The sequence below is a fragment of the Saccostrea cucullata genome, unplaced genomic scaffold (genome assembly GCF_032062105.1).
Source record: "Saccostrea cucullata isolate Sc308-1 unplaced genomic scaffold, CSIRO_AGI_Scuc_v1 ctg3819, whole genome shotgun sequence".
NCBI lineage: Eukaryota > Metazoa > Mollusca > Bivalvia > Ostreida > Ostreidae > Saccostrea > Saccostrea cuccullata.
The window spans coordinates 28,557-50,867 of NW_026932308.1; the positions used below are offsets into that span (position 1 = coordinate 28,557).

Genomic DNA, 22,311 nt, shown 5'->3' on the forward strand with positions numbered 1-22,311 from the left:
GAATTGAGGACAGATTTCCCATTATTTCCCGATCATGACAAGGAGTACACAACATGTGTTATAAGTCGGAACGTGATACTCCTCCATGGTATCTGATCCAACCTCCCATGTTTTGGTGGTCCGTGTTTGCTCTGATCCTATTTTGTATTCTAAATTTTTGATAAATAATCCAGGCAGCTCTTTATACACGTATGACATCATTGGATAAGAAGAATTCCTTAATCATTTCTATATATACCGTGTAAAATCTCTGATTGAGAAGCTGCAGTTCTCTCTTTTTTGGTTATTTTTCCATCTGATTTTTAAGAATAATGTTTTCCATTCTGTTATTGTTTTTTATGTCAGTATTACAGGTCAGGATGGGTTCTCTGCTAACCTGTAGTAAAACTCTGTGACTTTGATGAACGAGAAGCCTGGCATCCATGTTTTCCGACAAATTAGGAACCAAAAGACCTTCCTCCGTTTAGCCTTCGACAAGGATGTCTAGGTAACTCTGGACTGTGTTAGTTCTGCGAAGAGAATTGAAACCTGGCATTTACAGAAACGATTACTGTAAACCAATTATTATACACGTCATTTTTTATTCGTGACTGACCGCTGGAGAACTAATCCGCGACGATTTATTTCCGCGAACAAGTGGTCATATTTTTTAAAATTTCCACAAGTATTTTATTTTTTGCATCAAAATTTTATATCCGCTTATAAACTAGGTAAAATGCTACCGTGAGTGCTGCTTATATATTATTTAAGACATTCTGTGGATTGCGTCTATTTTAAAAAATCTTATATCCACACCCAAAGTACGTAAAATATTACCATGAGTATACTTCTTACGCATTATTCACGACGCTCGAATGAAAATCGGTAAACAAATAATAAAATCGAGGAGATTTAAGTTGGTTTAAAACTCTCAATTGTAAAAGTACCTCGTGCTAATTGGGTAATTGATGCTTTTCAAGATCTACATAGCCAAAGGGCAATTATTATAAATGGTTGGGACGGAGCAGGACTGGGCCATAATTAGTCGTAATTAACCAGGCTATCTCTAACTCGTCTGTGACAATTAATGAACAATGATAACACAAGCTGAAATATTTATTGACATTTTAATCGTTTTAGACAAATATTTTTAGATTTTCCATTCGTTTATATATATTTTTCTGAATGTTTGAAATAAAACTTCATCTGTTTCTAGAACACTAAAATTCTTCCGTAATTACTTATTGAACCGTCGGGATCGGTACTCAAAAAAGGGCAAATAACTCTAATCATAACATGGGAAAATGAACAACTGGTTCGCGACAATAAATATCCGCGAGCAGAGGTTACTCGCGGAACTCGCGGATATTTATCGCACGCGTATAATACTTGGATTACAGTATCTCCTCTCAACGGCAGACGTTAGAATTATCCAAAAGTCAAGTTAGTTCTTTAAGGCTGGAGATTATTTCAGCATAGAAAAAAAAGAAACATTACAAAGAAAGGTTAATTTTCTAACTGAGGGGTGGACAAAAGAAAACAGGAATTATCAAAGAAAGAATCAGGAAATTGTTAGAAAAAAAGTCTTATCGAAACATTGCTGAAGTTTACAAGAAACAAAAAAAAATACTCTAAATTCATTTTTTAAGGACAATTCAGAAACTGGAGAGTAAATCAGTAGGATTTAACAAAGCGTGAGTGGATTACAGGAAGGGGTTCCAGGAAATACATCCTTTAATATCCTAAAGAAAGTATTGCGTTTGTTGATATAGAGTTATATATTGCAGATATTACAATTGGTTGATTACAACTTGATGTTCACTTTGAAGCAGTAAAATAAAATAAAGACTTGGTGCTTTCATTTTCTTTTAAAAGCATCTCCTAAAATCCCAGATCTGGAAGAACTGGCTTTATGAAAATGCAGTGATCTTGAATTTTAAGGCAAACTGGAATATATAAGTACTTTCAGCGTTGAATAAAATATGAGAGCACCCTCTGATCTATAAAAAAATAAAAGATGTATCTTAATCCTTAGAAACAAATCTATGATTTACTAGTTGCATATTTTGGATAACAGATTGTGCTCTATATTAACTATTGAGAAATAGCTTTTAAAATCGGCGGTTATTGTAGACTTATTTAGAATATGAGGTCAATTTAGGTAATACGTGACGTCAAATGCATTGACTAGCCAGAAAATTATGCCACTTTATAGATACACAATCACAGAAGATTTTAAGGATATTTAACACATTATAAACTGAAACTAAATAGTTTGATTTTCAGAAATCCACAATGCCAAACAAGGACATTAGTGAACTTTTTAAAAATACATTTTTTACGTATTTAACACTAAAACGACCTTTTATAGGCAATGCCACCGTCCATCAGGTGAGAAAGGGGAACACCTATTCCCTTTATGTCTCTATTACTTTAGGGAATGATATGACTTTGTATGAACTTTATCAACAGTTCTCTGATGCTGATGAAAGGGAATTTACAAACTCTTAATTGAAGGTCCATTTTCCAATACGAGAGAGAAAGTATTCAATAGAAATGAATAAGTAGAAATGAATAAGTATAAATCATATGTACATTTTATTATGCCTTACGAAAAATGGCACTGTATGGCACAAATTGTTAATCTCATTAATTAAATAGCCATCTATTTGCTAATAAGCATATGCTTATTTATTATCAATGTCATTTGTTTGTTGCTGTATGGTCTGTTTTAAATCTTATAGTCATGAAAGACAATATTCTAGAGGAGGCTTTATTCATTTGTTTTCTTTGATCTATCAAATCAATTTATTTTGCTGTAAATAAAGAATTTTCTAAATACAAATGAGGTAAACAAATCATTTTCAAATTCAACACTTGGTTCAACACAGATTTCTTATCATTGATATCTGTTTGAGCCCTGCCTTAGAATTTCGTTAAATCGCCTATACTTCTCTCATATTAATGATTACTAATAACTCATCACTTCATTTGTTATTTAGAAAACATTTTTCTTTCCTTTGTTAAATAATTCAGAAGTGAAAAACAATTAAATACATTATCCAATCTGTATATACTGGTCTAAGTTGACAAAGCAGGTGAAAACATTGTCATTGTTTGTGATCTGTTTAATTGAGTGGATACAATGCTCTTGTCTTCAAATAGAATTTATTATTACCTGGTTAGTGAAATACTGACTGTTGTTCTACAGAGAAATTGTAAGGATATAATTTCACATTAAATTGTTGATAACTTTTTACGTTTTTTATCATAAGAAGAAGCAAACGGAGTGTGTGACGGTCAGCAGGGATTGTTCACTCATCCATATCACCTGATCATTAGTTAGATGATCACTCATCCATATCACCTGATCATTAGTTAGATGATCACTCATCCATATCACCTGATCATTAGTTAGATGATTGAAAGATCAATGTTTGCTCAGCTACTAAATTGTATTGTTTGAGAAAACTTTGGGCTTGAACACTGTTCGTTATCTGTATATAATACACAATGATAAATACATGTAGTACATTCAGAAATGTTATACATGGCACAAAATACAATAATTACGCATGCATTATTAAATCAATAATACAGTCCACAAATATACATTTATACAAAAATTTACGCTGAACGTTGGTCTATGATGGAGACATCTTTACATTTGAAGATAAATTATCCCACAATACTGCAGGCGAATATTGAAAAGAATTTTGAGACATTTCAGTTTGGAAATTGAACATGTCAGACACACACCTCCCAACCTTATTAATATTCAGAGTCATGAACCCAAGGGAGCATTCATTGCATCAGATATTTTCTTTAAACAAGAAAAGACAACTCAAGATTTTCTTTAATGGTATAGTCAGTTTCTTTTATCAATTTATATACATTTAAATTGTGATAAAATTGGGGGGGGGATATTGTGAGATATGTTTTATTTCATTATCACTTCTGGTCAATTTTTATGTTGAATAAGTAAAACATTAACACTCAGTGTATTTTCAGTATGAAATACTGCATAGATATATGAATGTGTTCACTAAATTTCTGTTTAATAAATACAGGTAAATTGAGTTTCAAGTATACCTGATTTCACATAAGCTACATATCTGCAGCTATTAATACATGTAAATATATCTGGAAGGTATCTATCTACATAATTATATTCAGTTATTATTTTTTTTCTGTTAAGTGAGTTCAACAAAAATAATTTAAACTGATATGCACACCATTTATATATCATGACTCATATTGAAAAAAAGACAGAGTAAACAAACAGCATGCAATCATGTTTTTATTTACAAGAAATTTACTAAGCACTACATGTAGACAGACAATGGAATGTTCAACAACAAATAAGTTGTATTTTACTGGCATATGTTATAATAAAGATTATGCTGTTTAAAAATGAATTAAAAGTTTATAAATCAATATTTAGATACCCTTCACAACATCTCCAAATTTTGACTATTTTTAATAAACAAAATTAAATGCAGTTGTACATTCTAAATATTTTTTTTTCCTACTCAAAAAAATTAAAGTTCCATTTTTTAAAGATAATCAACCCTATAATAAAATTCATAGTAAAAATATTCAAGTGTTTCTTTCTTTACTGATCTGGTTTAAAATACATGTGAAATTACAATATGTAATTCATATAGTTTAAGCATGCAATACCAATGAGAGCTACATGTAGCTATTACCTCCCTTTTTTGCAAACATTTTCTATACTGTGATTGAATTAAAAACATCAGTTTTAAGTTATAAATCTTATCTTATCATTTTATAACCTATGAAGTCACCTGCATGGCACAGTGGCAAGAGCGTCTGTTCGAGAGTCATGAGTAAGGAGTTGATCCATAAATTGCTGGTTCGAAATCCCCCAGTCGGACATAGAGATGAAACTGTATATACAGAGGTCCTGTGTTGCAGTAGGTGCTAGCACCATAAAGATCGCTCATTGCTCAATTAGCCATGTGTGCCAAGTAAAGAACAAAATTTGCAGCTCTCCACCCACAAATGTTGGCATCCCCATATGAGTGAAAAATTCTCTAGAAGAATGTTTAACAACGTACAAATAAACAATATAACTATAGAGTCTTTGAATATGTAAATTCTTTTTTTCTGAGAAGGGATCCTCAAATGATGTTTAGATATGGTTCATATGAGTAGAAAAGTACTGTATCATCCCAGCTAGTCTTCATGAATTCAGCAACCATTTGTTATATGGCCTGAAAAATATAAAATGTTAATGCATTAACATAAAAGTATATGATTGATATTTTTATAATTCATCATAAATTAATTGAATCAATAAAATAAAGTCACACTTGTTATCCTAAAATGCTCATGGGACTGCTGAAAAAAACTGAGATATCCAAGAGATTCAGGGTAAGATATATAGAAAAAAAATGTCATTCAAGGGACTTAAAAATGACTTTGATATCTCAATGTGTTCAAAATATCACTCAGTGTCAACTGTCAAAGATATATACCAAAGTTTAGCTCTAAACAGAGTATATAAAATTCATATACATGCATGCCATTTACAGTTTCTAATTCAATCTATCATTGTTCATTAATAATCTGCATGAGAAAGAGATATGCGCAAAATGAGCAAATTAAAGTAACAAAAGTAAGGCCTAAATCATATATATGCAATTCCAAGTGTTTGCAAATCATTCATCCAATTTGTAATACTTTCATGAGCGTCAACATACCCTAGGTAGTCAAAGTTGTTTGATTTTAAGATACTGTTTTTTAACTGCACTTATTTAGACTGCACTGTATTTACTTGTTTTCCAACAGTACACATTTTTCACATCATCTGAAATCCATCATTACTATCATGATGAGAGTTATGCCCCTTTTCTATAACCCCAAAATATTGCTTTCTTTCTGAAAATTGTAGCTTTTTTGACCTTACATACATATCAACTAAAGTCTCCATAAAATAGGAATTTAGATTATGAAAACTTTCAATCTCTACTTAACTTAAAAGCCAAGAAATAAACCAAATGATTTTCCAATATTTACATACGACTTTTGATGTCTCCATATAAGTGAAAAATTCTCGAGAGGGACGTTAAACAATATACAATCAATAAATCAACATACATAGGACTTTCAAGATAAACATTCTGTTTCTAATTATGGCACATCCATTACCCTTGATTCTGGGATTCTGTACTAGGATGTATTCATTCAAAAAATATGATGTATCATGGCCCTGATAATCTTGAATAGATTTCATAATAAAAGGCTTCAGACTTAAATATTCCAGAATAAAACTTTGACCCCCCACTGTGGACCCACCCTACCCTATAGCTATATGATCTGAACAAATTTAAATCTGCTTTTAACTATCTCAGAGTGACTAATAACGACCTGCCTATTCTTGAAAAAAATTACATATCATCACCAAATATCAACATACCTTCTCTTTGGACTTGACATCCTTTCCTAGATTCTCGTGGTTGAAGCTTTCATCAGATAATTTGTTTTGTTACAGCTGAACTACAAGTATGATTAATAAGTTAATACAATCCTCTACATTTAATTAATCCAAATAAAATACAAGCATTTGCAATAATGTGGAAAGAAAACTGATTGAAAAATACTGACAAATATCAATGCACTACATGCAAATCAGAAAAATATGTAATGCAATCATTTACAGTTTGCATAATATGCTGATTTATGTATCAGCATAATTTTCAGTTCATTAAACTGTTTGCTGAAACAGACAACCAACTGTATTTTTAAATTCTCTATTAATGGAATTTCTTCTGCTTTTGAACTTACATGTACTATTATGCAGCATAATAACGTGAGAATTTTTTCACCCATTCTTTATTATTAAAGTATCTGCTGAAAATAGAACAGAATGTGATTAAATCTTTTAAGAATTAAACAAAAATAAAATTCACTGATGCATGGTTTTCAATTATATTGACCCTTTTATCAACATCTCTCTCTCTCTCTCTCTCTCTCTCTCTCTCTCTCTCTTTCTCACTATATATAACTTTACACAGGATTCTTTTGTACATTGATATACATGTACATGTAGATATTGGAGTAATTGGGCATGCTTAATATTTTTTATTTGTTTATTCCAATAAGCATGATCAGGATGATAATAATAAATAATAATGTTGCATATTAAATATGTTATAATTTTTATCCTTACAGTTACATATACAATACTCACAACAGGCAAACCTTGAACTTGCACATCACTGTCTTCAGAGTATATCCTGCAAGAAACATTTGATCATTGCACATTACAAATGAATTGATTTGATTTACTTTTTTAAAAGTTTATATTTGCTTTTTTGTTTTATTTTAATGAATTAAATTATAATTTTTGTATCATGTGCATACATATTGAAGACCATTTTTAAATTCAATCAACAATGTCATTCTTCAAAAGAAAAGACATACATTGAATACATGTAAAGATCAGTGAAGCCCATATTTTAAAAATGAAAAAAAAAATATTTTCTTGTGTGGGATGGTGCATAACATTAAAAAAAAAAACAAACAACAAAAAAGGACGGAATGTCTCGATAGCTGAATTTACAATGCAAGGCTAAAAAAATAATTGAAGGCCCACTGGACTGGGGTCAGTGATTTTTGTTTTATCTAGGATAATACATGGTAGGGGGCATCTGTATTTTGGGCCATTTCTATGTACATGTATAACAAAATACAATTATAGTTGGGCTAGTTTAAGTAACTTGACAGGCTTGTTTCAAAGTTCTGTCATTTCAGAATCTTGTTTTGTTTAGATTAATTATTTGCCCAACTGTGTATCACATTAAATAAACAAAATATAACTATTACATTTATCATGATTATGATGGTTTTGGGTCAGTCTCTTTTTATTAAATCTAGTAGCCTAGTGGGATAGTGATATTATGATGATCTGACCAGTAAAAAGCCTGAGTGAGCAGTGAAAGAAAACTATTTCTAGCCTAGGCCTACAATTATTTCACATTTGTGCTTCATCATACACATTTTCTAAATTCAATAATGTTTGTTTATTTAATCTTATAGGGTAAGTTGTGTTATTTTTGTCATACCTTGAGATGGCTGTTCAAAATGTACTTTACCTGCAATAGACAAACAAAAAAGAAAATTACTTTTCATTTAACACATTGAAATAATTAAACAATATATGTAAATTAAATACATGTATTCTTACAAACAAAAATTCAAAACATCAATGTAAATTATCTTAAGCAATATCTTTTCTTTACACAGATTGATGCACGCATGCATGTAATTTATTATACCCCCCGCTTGAAAAGCGGGAGGGTTTATTAAGTAATTGGTATGTCTGTCCGTCTGTTATGCTTTGGTGTACCCATATCTTAACCGCTAATTCCTAGCTAGCTCTCATACCACTGAGTGATATTTGATGACTTTCACAGAATCTATATTACATATTGCAATTGTGCATCATTTTTACTCTTTGATCTGCCACATATTTGGGGTTTGCCATAACAAAACATGGACACAGTCATTATATTCATATGAGAATTAGCGGAGGGTATCATTTAGTGTCAGAGCTCATTGCTCACAGTACCTCTAGTTTTATATAATATTTATACTATTTCATTTGCTACTTTGAGATGGGCAATACTTAAAAAGGGAAAATAGTGGTACACATAGAAATATTCAAAATTTTCATAAACTGCATATGTGATTGATGGATTGTATGTTGTTTGGAATGTCCCTCTCGAGAATTTTTCATTCATATGGAGACCCCACCACTTGCAGGTGGAGGGCTACAAATTTTGGGTGAGGGCCTTTGAGCAGGGAGGCATCTTTTTTGTGCCAGCACCTACAGCGACATGGGGCCTCGATCGGTTTATACGGTCTCATCCAAGGACCGGTCTCCACGTCCCACAGTGGGATTAGAATTAGCGACACAAGGATTGACTCCTTACTTCCCGACTCCAGAGCAGATGCTTTAATCACTGCGCCACGCGGGCGACAACTGCATATGTGAAGTTTCATACCTAATATATACACATGCAAGTATGTGAGAACTGCATTGACGTCATCTGATAATAAATTCTATGATATTAAATTAGAAAAGTAACAACCATATTTTGATCAGAAGGCTCTAGTGAAAACTGCATGATTGATATAAACAGCTGACACTATTAAAACTGCAAACAAATGTAAACAAACCCTTAATCCTTTATCCAGGTAAACATGCATACATGTATGTGTAGAGGAAATTCGGAAGAAGTTCTTGTGCATATACACGAGTATGAATAGAATTAAATTTTAGTCTCTTGGTATTTGAAAAAACACATATGGTTCTCACAAATCACTGGGTATTGATAAATAAGAATAATGACTTTTATACGCGTAACTCTGCATATGCATGCATAGTAGACTACCTTACAAGTGGGAACGAACTATACACACCTGCATTTTCTCTTCAATTTTCGACATGCTATTTACAGCATTTGACAAACATGCCCTAGAATATTTAACCATTTTGTGTTAGAGGTAATCGAAAAAATAAATGAAATTCTACTTACGAGTGTTTTTGTTTACTAAATCAATGTATGTGGGTTAATCTTGACTATCACAACTACTCCCTTCCACGTGGAAACATGTTTACAAAATCGAGAGGTGCTGTTTTGACACTTTAAAGTGCAATAGCACTTGACAGAATAAGAAACTGCAAATCTACTTTCATTTTTCAGGTAAAGAAATGTTTGTTTTTCAACTTTTTGCAATTTACAAATCTTATAAATCGAGATAACGTAAAGTTTTACCTCTTTTTTCATGTTGAATTTCTCTCTCGATTTTCACCTGTAGCATGTTGGTCTCGCTGAATTCTCGCGAGGAGAGCTGTTCGGACGATTACGGATTTTGTTCATATTCTATTACGTTTATCTCCGAATTCTTCCGATTTATGCTAATGAGGTTAGGAGGTGTGAGACAGGTAATACTAACTTATGTACTTTCAATTGTTCATGTACTGACAAACAATAAAATTTTTTTCTTCAAATAAGTGTTTTGATGGCTTTTTATAGACAGCATCTAAGACATAGCGCGCAGCTCTTTTCTGTAACTTATAAATCCTCTCGAGGTTAGATATTGACGCATTACCTCAAACTGTGAAACTGTATAACACTTATGGCATTATATAAGCATTATAGAATAACTTTCTAAAGATTTTCTTAATACTGCGTAATACAGATATACATTAAGATACAGATTAACAAACAGCATCGATGTGTCTATTAAAGTTGAGTGAATTATCAATATGAATTCCAACTTATTTTTCATGTGTGAAACTCTCAAGAATTCATCTGAAATTTGTAAATTTAAGTATTAGTTTAGAAGAGTTGTTTTGGGGGGAAAAGTGTAACATGAATGTTTCCTGAATGGTTATTTGAATTAAGACATCATATACGTATAAAGCAGCATTAATTTTTTTACATTAATTTTCCACAAGAAAGTATACTTATAATTGTTTAAAAAAGTTCAAACTATGGGGCTGCATCGAATGAAAACAACGAAAATAAATAAAATAAAATTGTTTTAGAACGTCAATGGATCATATAGAGTATTCCTCTCTTGGGAATTTTTAAATTGATTTAAATGACAATTTTAAATGCACAGAAAAATTAAAACACTTGAAAAAAAGATATGGTAGTTTCATTAATCAGGTTTATTGTCTTACATTCGTAGTTAAGATGCATGGGTGTCACGCATTTAAATGCTTACAGCGATTATATTAACCGATTTATATAAAAATTTTCATATCACACATGCAGCTATTTGGTATTTTAAAGAATTGAATTGAGAAAAAAAAGAAATACAAAACATGAACGCACCTCTCTTCGATAATATAAAATACAAACATTCACACACATTCAAATCTTTTTGAAAATGAGTTATTTATTTATGAAGCACAAGAGTGGACATTAGTTAATAGTTATCTAGAAATTAAAAAGGTACAATTGATTTTTTTCGTCTATTCAGTTACATGAATCGTTGATAAAAGAAATATTGATGAATTTCGACCGTAGATGATGTATGAATTATATCCCTTTGCACTGTGCTAAAATCAAAACTGAAGTTGAATGAATTTTAATTCTGACATACATTGCATGCATTTACTTTTGATATCTGTTAAAATAAGAAATCTGTCACAAAGGTGTTCATCTTATTAGTAACTTATATAGACACCGTTGAATACAAACAAGACTCTGTTTAAATACAAACAATAAATTTCCATTAATTAATAAAGAGAAAAAATAGCATAACAATGAAGTGTCAGTGTCAAATTCCATTGCAACACATAATTAAACGTTATATTTTTTGTTTTCTGTCAATGTTAGCAAAATTTTATTTGTTCTATATTTTTCCTACCAAAATTGAGGTGAGATTTATTTTTTGATCTTCATGAACTGTTTTTACTTTAATATCAAAAAATATATTTTAATGAAATAAATACATTATAGAAATACACTTGTTCTTTTGGTGACATTTACTTAAATCCAAAGCCATGCATCTTCAAGTTTATTTGTATGCATATAGTTGAGGACAGAACTAATACTGTATTTTCAATCATTCAATCAGACAAAGGTTTGTTATAATGCCAAGCAATGATTAACATCCTGTTATCTGATATTTTGGGGGAACCATCTTTTTAAAATCTGTTTTCTTTCAAATTTTGCAGCATATAATACGCACATTTCTAAAGATTTCAACACGGAAATAACACAAAAATACTAATAAATGTGTGTATATCTTCACTAAAGGGATCAAGTTCATTTGAAAATAAGAATATAATAATGAATAATAATAATTAAAAGAACTTTATTTTCATTGCAACTCTTGGAGATAAATCTATGATTCTTTTTTATTTAAGTTCATGTATAAATTGAGCAGAGTTGATAATCCAAATTCTCCCAAATCCAAGCCACATAGTTTACGCTTTACTCCATCAGCCCGGGTTATGCTAGTTCCCCACCCCATTCTCTGCAGCTGTCGCAGTTATTTGTAAGTTGATATTAAAATGCATTCTTCCTGGCAATTTACAGCAGAATTCCATGCAGTTATAGTTTATGTTATACAGGTGCATATCTGCTTAATTCTCGTAGATTATGCAGTTGTATACGTTGTGCCTTACACTAAAACACACAAACCTTGCAGTTCAGATAATAAACTGGAACCTATATCTGACAGTGACCATGCAATTACTATGCAGCACTGTTAAGACTTATAATGGAACATCAACGGAATATAGACGAGCGAATAACGGACCCTTTTAGAAACTGAATTAATTTTTATCAAGCTGTTTTATCATCACATAACTTATATAGGTATTGAAATAACATTGGACAACTCACTTTGAACTGAATCAAGTTAGGTCTCATTGATGTACTATCATGTGATAAATGCATAGAATGTGTACTGAATCTAGATCATAAACAAAATTCAATATCGGCATACACTAGATAAACTTAAAAAATTAAGTTATTAATTGTTTCTGTACTCTTCGTATTTTCTGGAAAGCGCTGGTGCTTTCAATAGAATTGCTTTTTATTAGTTAAAATTTCATTTATTTCATATATTGATATTATGAACAAAATGTAAAAATTTTGGGAAGGTTTCGTGCGAAATTGTTGAATAATTATTTCTTTAAGAGGACAGTAGGATTCTAGCAGCACTTTTCATGGTACAGAGATGTTTTTACATAACTATTTATATAAATTGAAACTAATTATCCCTGGGGTAGTGTTAAACTTTTCACTTTTTCATTAAGGCATATTTTCTAATTATAGACGTCACATGGTGACGTCGTGGTGAAGTGCCTCCTGTAGTATAAGTCCCATTGAAGTCTACAGAATGCATAATTATAGTAAAAGTTTTATCCTTGACTTTTCCGATTTATTAATTTTACATAATTATAAAAAAAAGTCCTAATTCGCCGAATTCTGATCCATGTGCTGCCTTAACAAACCCGCGTATAAACTCCGTATGCAGGTGATGGAGGTATATTGCTGCATAAGTAAGGGAAGTTGACGATAGAAAAGTTAAAGTCATCACGTTTATCATATAGCTTGGTTGTTAGATTACCATTAGTGTCTTTTTCAAGTAAAATATCCAAGTATGAAGCAGAAGTGTCGGACTCTGTGGTATCTTTTATCTCTAGCTCACCAGGATATATCGTATCGACGTAGGAACGGAAATTATCAATAGATTGATGGAATACCTGGTCTCCAAAAACCACATAGATATTGTCAATCAGAAACTCAAGCATCTTCCTGATGTCAACTTCAGAGTACTAATGCGTGCAATCAGAATCTGTTTTAACAAAATAATTTTGCAAATGACCAATGAAGAGGTAAGTAAATTTACGAGTTCCATTTTTGTTGAAGAAGCAGCTGTCAATGATATCAAAAAGCCTGGATTTTAATTTGTTGTGGGGGATTGTTTTGTATAAAGTTGAAAAGTCGTAAGTTTTTAAGTTGTTGATTTTTGTAAAGTCTTTTGATTGCAAATTGTCCAAAAGTTCTTTAGAATTTTTAAGTATCCATATCTGATTTACACCACTTCTTGAATATATAGTTGCACAGTACTCTTGAAGTTTTTCCTTTACTACTGTCAATATCTAAGTGAGAAGTAACGAAAGAGGCTTGGTTGAACATTTACTGGAATCTGCAATGTATCTTTGTTTGTAAGGATTCTTATGACGTTTCGGAATCCAATATATATAAGGTAGTTCAAATTCATTTTGGCTCTATGGAATATTAAAAGTATTCAAAACTGACAGGTGATTTTGAAGAATTTCTTCCTTAGAAAGAGAAGTATAAGTATAAGTAGGATTACCACTTGTAGAATTAAATCCAAGTTCTTCTAGAGTGCAATTTATATAATGAGCCTTACAATCAAAGACAATGTTGTTACCTGCTTTGTCGGCAGGAACCAGTACGTAGTGATCGTGTAATCTATATAATTCTTTTTTCACTTCAGGTTTATTGAACACAGAAGGATAGATGTTTTTCATTTTGCCCCTCAATCTTTTAATGCATGACTTTAACATGAATCTGATACATTTAATCCATTCTGACAAGGTGTCAATGTCTTCATCAGTCAAACCTGTATTAAGCAGTCACCTACGGGATCCATCAAAAGTGACCTTTATAGAGAGGTGACCTTTGGATAGAGGTTCATCTTTTTTAAAGGAATTTATATGTCAGTTTTGTGTATATATATTATGTATTTCACTACAAAATATACGTACAAGAAAGATAGGTATTGGACATTAGTGACCTCTCTTAAATTGTTATTTTTTATTCAGTAGATGCAATCTTTTAAGGATAAATTCAAACTAAATTTAATTTTAAAAAATAATAAAATACCTGTATATTGAATCTTACACTTACAGGGTGTTGCATTATCCCCCTACATCAAAACAACTTTTTTTTTTCTTGTGTATGGAATGAATAAAACATGCAGTAAAATTTTTTTTAATCTACACTTGATTAAAAGAATTAACCTTTGTACATGTTTTTTTTTAAATACATGTACATGATTTGTTGTATAATAAACTATCAGACTACTGATAATCAGGTATCGATGATAATAATATTCATTTTTTTTAATAAGTTAACTTTTTTCGTCATAAGTGTAGCTTGTTAGAGTTTTGTAAAATATAGGCTAGAAGCAGTTAGTTTGTAAAATGATTCACATGCTTATCCAGTAATATAATTGGCATTAAATAAAGACCAATTCTTAATTTTTGTTGATGATCCCGCAACACTTGACTGTATTTACATTAGTAACAAAAATTAGGAATCAGCTGACTCCAGATCAGGTCACGTGATTGGACAAAATGGCCGCTATAGACAGGGAAAAGTGGCGATTTCGTTTGAAATTTGATGACCGCTGACCGCGTTACGCAGGTGACCGCTTAATAGAGTTACTTTATATAGGAAATTTCATTGGGAGGAAATAAAATGACCGCATAGGACAAGTAACCGCTGGATAGAGATGACCGCTATGACAAGTTTGACTGTAAGTGATCTAAGGTCCTCATTACGAAATTTATTTACGTCAACTGTAATAACGTGTCCAGCAGGACTATAGTTATAGGGCGAAGAAGAACCTGAACACAAAGGGGGATTATTTTTCAGATAGTCGATATCCAGACCATGTAAAGTATTTTTGTAATTTGAAAAGTTTGGAACCATTGATCGATGTATATTTGTAGGAAATACAAGGTGTAGTCTTTAACTTGAAATATATCGGAATACAAGACTGGACCCTTTTGTGATTAAGAATATTACTAATATTAACCGCGTCAATTCCTTTATTGGCATATTGAAGTTTAAGGAAAAGACGGATTGTTTTAGCTGCATTTTCTTCCGTGAAACGTGCGGGTTTAAAAAGCCTATGATATCCAATATCCAAAATCACAGATCCGAGCCCATATTCAGGTGACGAGGAGTCTAAAATTGGATGTTCCTTGGCCTTTTCAAAAAGACTATTTAAAAGTTTCAAAGGGACAGAGTAAAGTTTTGTTCGAATATGATGTAGACCTAAGGGTTGATTTACGTAAGGTTGTAATGATTTAAAAGAGACGTCATGTATTGCAGGTTTATTGTACGAACGATGTCCATGACTACGCTTACGTCTCTGAGTATTGTTAAAAAGTCCCATCACATTTACATTTATTGAATTATATTTATATTATATTATATTTATTGAAATAACGTCATGTTGACAAGATCCTTGCGATCAGTGATTGTTTATAAAATGTTATGTAGGATTTAACTAGCATCTTTTTTTAATTCTTTGATAAGATTTAATGGTGTTTATTGTGTAAACAAAGTCTTTAGTTGCAAAATATTTCATTTTCAGGTATTATGAAGTATAAAGTGTTTGTGTGATGTCACAATAAACGTTCCCCGTATAAATTAGGCCCAATCCCTTTTACGAGTCTGAACAATGCTGTGTATGATTGACTGTTAGTTTGCTTCAGACGGACAAGAAGAACATTTCGTATTTTGATATTATTTATTGAATTCATTCGAATTTTTTACCACACAAAAGTTTGAAAGTCAGGAGCTGAATAAATATCACATTGACAAATCCATGTTGATAAAAAAATACTTTTCGGTTTTCCTTTTCGTTTTAATCATATTTTATTCCTCACGATTTGTTTTACGAATCTAGTTGTTTTATTGACCAGTGACACGTTTTGGACTCTTGATATGTTATTTCAAGGAGACATAAACAGTCAAAAAATCATCTCATATATTGAATTATTTCTACTCTTGAATCTCTTTACTCCTTTTACTTAATGTCAACACCTGTCATTTACATACTTTATTATGTACATTTTGATGAATTGTCATGTATTATTCCTTCAGTCTGGATTTAACGAAGGCCAGTCTCGTCCACGTCCAACTCGTCAGGACTCTGAGTCCGGAGGTCACCTCCACCAATCCGACTCGCCAGGACTCTGAGTCCGGAGGCCACCTCAACCAATCCGACTCGCCAGGACTCTGAGTCCGGAGGCTATCTCAATCAATCCGACTCGTCAGGACTCTGAGTCCGGAGGCCACCTCAACCAATCCGACTCGTCAGGACTCTGAGTCCGGAGCCCACCTCAGCCAATCCGACTCGCCAGGACTCTGAGTCCGGAGGCCACCTCAACCAATCCGACTCGCCAGGACTCTGAGTCCGGAGGCTATCTCGATCAATCCGACTCGTCAGGACTCTGAGACCGAAGGCCACCTCAACCAATCCGACTCGCCAGGACTCTGAGTCCGGAGGCTATCTCAATCAATCCAACTCGTCAGGACTCTGAGTCCGGAGGCTATCTCAATCAATCCGACTCGTCAGGACTCTGAGTCCGGAGGCCACCTCAGCCAATCCGACTCGTCAGGACTCTGAGTCCGGAGGCCACTCAATCAATCCGTCTCGTCAAGACTCTGAGGCCACCTCAACCAATCCGACTGGATCACATTTAACATGTCTTTTTGTTGATTCAGATAAACTGTGAACAATTTTGAATATATTCTCATAAAAATGGAACCCTTTTATTCTTTGTTTCATTTTGTCTGGAATTGCATTTTGGTGGACCTTCAAAAAAATGGAACATAATATATACTTTGTTTTTACCTTAACATATAGTTATAAATTTTATTGTTTTAAAAACATTTATTAAAACGTACTGTAACTATCCTATGTGCATTAGAATGTCCTCATGGTGATATTAAATATCACTGGGCGAAAAGGCATGATGGGGAAATAGTATAAAATTGTTATTAACTGCACAAAATGTTTGCGAGTGCGGTTAACAAAACCTTTTAAATTTTATGCATTCTAAATACATTCAACATGATAACAAACAAAAATACTTTTTAGGATAACATCTCAACTTATTATCCCTGAAAAAAAAATGCTGATCTCGACTCCGACTCTTACAACAATGATTTCGCAGATTAATCTGGCATATCATAATTATGTAAACATAATTTAATATTTTGTTTTTCATGCACTTATTCATATAAAATATAGGTTAGTAAATAAAAGGTTTACGGATTCATAAAATGTTTTTAAAGTGCTTGTGTTAATTTCTTTTACAATTTTGTTAATTCATTATTTTCCCGACAAACCATTGTTGAGGGATTGGTGCATACCTATCACATGACTCGAGACTTAAGACAGGTTTTTTATTTAATTTCTCTCGGGTGTTGGTCACTTTTGCTTCGTGCTGTTATACAGTTATTGTAATTATCTTGAAAGTTTTACGCACTACTTATTTTAGCGCCTTAGACGCAAGAGCCTCTAAACGCTAAAATTTATTGTGCGCTAACAGATTTCTAAATATTATTTTGAGGGTGTGTGTTCAAAGTTTATAAGTACATGTAAACCAGAACGCGCGATTACGCAATGTACATGTAGAAGAGGCGTTGGATGTTGTATACACACTGGAACTGTACATGATAAGTTCTGCCAAATTATAATTTATTGAAACTTTAATTGTTACCCTGCTAGTTTTTACCTGGTCGATTCTTATCATTAGCATCTTCAAAGTGGTTAGAGCGTGTGCTCGAGAGTCGTGAAGTAAGGAGTTGCTCAATAGTACGTTCCGGGTTCTAATGCCACTGTGGGACGTGGAGACCGGTCCTTCGGATGATTCTGTATAAAGCGAGGTCCTATGTCGCAGTAGCTGCTGGCACGAAAAAGATCTCTCCCTGCTCAATGGCTCTGAGTTCTGAGTATAGGACAAAATTTGCAGCTCTCCACCGGCAAGTGATGGCGTCCCCATATGAGTGAAAAATTCTCGAGAGGGACCTTAAACAATATACAATCAATCAATTAATCAATGCATATGTTATGTCTTTAGTTAATTCCAAGATCTTTTTACTGAAACTTTTATTGCCATAATTTTGGTAAGTTGATTGTAAAATGTATAAGTAAGTTGTTACCGTACCTGCAAATGATAATGTTTCTATGTCTAAATTTACATATTCAAATAGGTTCAGTGGCAATCACTATATAAATTCAATCAATACAACTATTAATATATTGCGTTAATTGGTATAGATACATTTTTAATTATCAGTTAGAGACTATTTTTTGATAAGTGTTTTGCATACATCATTTTATTACATATGTCACAGTTGATATTTAATTAAATACTTTGTTATTAATTCATATTTGATTAGCGCGCATTGCTAATCAAACGTAGCGCTGTTTGTGTGAATGAGTGCCATGTGTGAATGTTTTGTTTGTCACGTGATGTTTCTATTTTTAGCTTCCCAACCGACCAGGTATACGAGTACGACCAGTGGACCAATGACAGACCTCTATCCGATAATTAATATGCATGTATACTAACTTCGTGCACTATATAAGCGCTTATCCCGCCAAATAAGATATCCATTAGCTTTTACCTTCACGGTTTATGAGGTCCAACCATTTATGAAGTCATCGAGTTATACGATGTCTTGATTACTATTATAATAATATTCATTATTTTATGATACTGGATACCTGGTAAGATTAAATTCTAATGATGTAAATACTTATATCAGTTTTGATAATACGTAAAATATCTTAATGACAGCGACGTGAATTTGCATGTTGTGTAATTTGTAACATTGTTTAGCGTGCTGTATTTGTCTCTTGTTAATGTGTGTGTTGTGAGAGTGTTTTCTATGTTTCTAGGTTTCTTTTCTGTTATCCATAATAAAACATCATTACTCGAATCCAGCGTTTTCTCTGAAACGATTGACCCTGTGACAAATGGCGCCCACGTATGTGTTGATGTTACTGTGAGGGAAACCAGGATCCAGATTCCAGTTCCTGGGACAAGGCCGGAACGCCAGTGCCGCTGTGACGACCAACGCCCACATTCAAAATAGTAGGCCTACATCTAAATCTATAAATATACATCTACATTTATATCAGGACGTACACTCTACATGACAAGTGAGTTCTGTTCATGATATACTCGGTACGAGCTTCGAGTCCGTACGGAATGTGTTTAAATTTAGTGCACTTAATTAACATTACGCTAGCTACTAGTAGTAACATTTTCTGAACCTGCTGATCGAGTCGACCTGAGTTCAGGACAGGTGTCCACTGTCCAGTGATCCGTGAATTTACTGACATCTGTTGTGTTCGAGAAAAGAATTCGCGCAACGTTGTGAAACTACCGCGGTGTAACCATGCAATTCAGTGATCAGTGAAAATAAAAATCCATCCAGATATATCTGTGCTATTAATTATTTTCATGTTCTGTGTCTTTCTGTTGTTGTATTGTATTGTATATATGTGTGTATTATTTCATGTTCAATGTATGGTGTGTGAGATTGCCGGCTTTGTGAATGCTGTGTGCAAGGTGCGTGTTACTCATGTGTAAAAAGATCGGGCTCGACATTCAAATTTTCATTTGTTTTGCTTTTGAACTTCCGGAAGTGTTGAAAAACGTGTGTGTCAAAATGTTTTACACGGTTTCATAGACTCTTCGCTGTCAAACACGTCTGTTCAATAAGGTAAACAATTTTTCTGTGTATGTTGAATGTCTGTGATGTATTTTTGTTGACTGTCAATGTTTATTTTTGTCCGTCAATGTCATTGTCTGTTGAACATTTTGTTGATGCGTGTCGTAGTTTATAGTAGCTGAAAATTTCCCTGCGCGCGATCACTTTCTCAATTGCAGAGTTACTAACCCAAGCACAGGACTACAAAACAACAGGACTGTTGGACAAAGCAGACAGGTACATTTGTGTATATTTTTTTTTTCAGTTTATAAATTATTGTGTATATAGTTGTTTGTACAGAATTTGAGTGAGTGATTGCTTGTGTGTTGACATTTGCGCATTGCGATAAGTTAATCTTTGCTTGCGATTTGGTATCAATTGAAAAATCAACATGGCAACTGGTGTTGATGAAAACAAGGGTAAGAAGGATTTACAAGAAGATATTGATGAAAGCAAGGGTAAGAAAGACTTACAAGAAATTATAGAGCAAATCAATGCAGAAGAGCATTACAGGGTTATTACAAAAGAGGAGTATGACCTGTTGAAAGGGCAGAAAATTCCAACTACCCCTAAGATTGAACATGGTTTGAGTCAAGGTACCATTCCTAAACTTCCACCCTTAGGTCAAGTACCACCACCAAATCACATACCCACACCAGGTTATTTACAACCACCAGGTCTTATGTCATCCCCTAAATTTTTTAATAGCTCTGCTCTGTTTCATCAGAATAACAACCCTACCCCTATAAAGCTTCCAACTTTTAGCGGTAGTGAGCAAGCTCAGAAAGGTGAAGTGAGCTATGACGTTTGGTCGTATGAGGTTAGGTGCTTAAAGGGCCAGTGGCCTGATCATGTTCTTTTGCAGCCAGTGAGAAGTTCTCTGAAGGGGACGGCGAGAGAAATTCTGATTCCACTTGGAGAATATGCAACAGTTGAGAACATCCTCGCAAAGTTGGATGATTTTTATGGGAATGTATGCACACCGGAAAACATCATGCAGAAATTTTATTCGGATCATCAACAAGAAGGTGAGTCAATTGTTTCCTATGGTTCACGATTAGAACAAACTGTTTCAAAAGCTGTTAGACTTGGTCATGTAGATGTTGTAGCAAAAGATTCTATGCTAAGATCAAAATTTTGGTCTGGGTTGAGAAATCCCCAATTGAGAAATGCATCTAGAAATAAATATGAAACTATCAAAGAATTTCAGACTCTGTTAAGAGAAGTTAGACAGATAGAGCAAGAAGAATTGAATTTAGCTATTGCTAAACCAGTTGAATATACATGTAGTGCTGTATCAACAAATGAAGCATTAAATGTAGAGAAACAGCTTAGTGAAATACTGAGTCAGATGAAGAAGCTAGACTCTAGAATGAGTAAATTAGAACAAGATCAAAAGAATTTAACGAATGTAGAATATTTTCAGACATATAAGCCGCAAGAGAACTTGAACAACACAAGAGGCAACTCCAGAAGCAGAGGAAATTACAGATACCATAACTGGAGAGGAAGAGGAAATTTCTCACAGCAGAATGGTAACAATAGAGGTTATGGTAAAGGCCAGAGAGGTAATGATTTAAACTAGCAGCATCTTCTGTTGCAGGGCGAACAGAAGATCAATTTGCTAAATGCCCTACTATACCTCCCAATCAAGATCTATTGACAAGACTTGTAGGTCGTTCAAATGAAGCAGATATTACTGTATTTGGTACCAAGACCAAGGCACTGATTGACTCGGGGTCTATGGTTACATGTATTTCAGAATCTTTCTATCAGTCTCTCAAACCTATGCCTGAACTGTTAAGTTTGACAAACTTTGGGCTTAGTGTGAGAAGTGCCAATGGCAGTGAATTACCATACAAAGGTTATATAGAGATGCAAATCAATGTTCCTTGTATGAATGACTTTTCATGCCACATTCCTGCTCTTGTTGTACCTGAAACAAATTATACAAAGAATGTCCCTGTTATCATAGGTACTAACTTTATTCGTCTTTGCAGACAAAACTGTGAGAAGATGTCTCAGACGTCAGACATACCAGACGAGTGGCAGCTGGCATTCGAGAGCATGAACGATGAGACGCCGGTCAGGACAACAAATAAACATACCATTACAGTTTCTCCAAACGAGACCAAAGTCATTAGAGGTATTGTAAAAAATGTAAATAGCATTGATTGTGCATTGACAGAACAAACTAATACCAGTCTGTCTGGTGATCTTGTCATATGTCCCAGAGTTATTCCCCTTACCCAGGGTAAACACACAGTAACCATTCCTGTTA

The 22,311-nt window shown here is 33.2% G+C and overlaps 1 protein-coding gene and 1 long non-coding RNA gene across 3 annotated transcripts; one reads left to right on the forward strand and one right to left on the reverse strand.

The window, feature by feature from the left end:
- Positions 1 to 5,103: 5,103 nt before the first annotated feature.
- LOC134234802 (uncharacterized) lies at positions 5,104 to 9,833 on the reverse strand. Of its 2 annotated transcripts, XR_009985262.1 has the most exons (6): positions 9,546 to 9,661; positions 8,070 to 8,099; positions 7,196 to 7,241; positions 6,790 to 6,855; positions 6,422 to 6,501; positions 5,104 to 5,216 (listed from the first exon to the last, which is right to left on the reverse strand). It is a non-coding gene; the product is annotated as an uncharacterized LOC134234802 (long non-coding RNA). The 2 variants fall into 2 exon arrangements; XR_009985263.1 differs by lacking the exons at positions 8,070 to 8,099; positions 9,546 to 9,661 and adding an exon at positions 9,786 to 9,833.
- A 10,588-nt stretch (positions 9,834 to 20,421) lies between these two features.
- On the forward strand, positions 20,422 to 22,176 carry LOC134234798 (uncharacterized; the record flags this gene model as incomplete). Its single annotated transcript, XM_062716842.1, has 2 exons — positions 20,422 to 21,583; positions 21,634 to 22,176. Coding segments are annotated over exons 1-2 (1,705 nt in total), but the record flags the coding sequence as incomplete, so codon positions are not given.
- Positions 22,177 to 22,311: the final 135 nt, after the last annotated feature.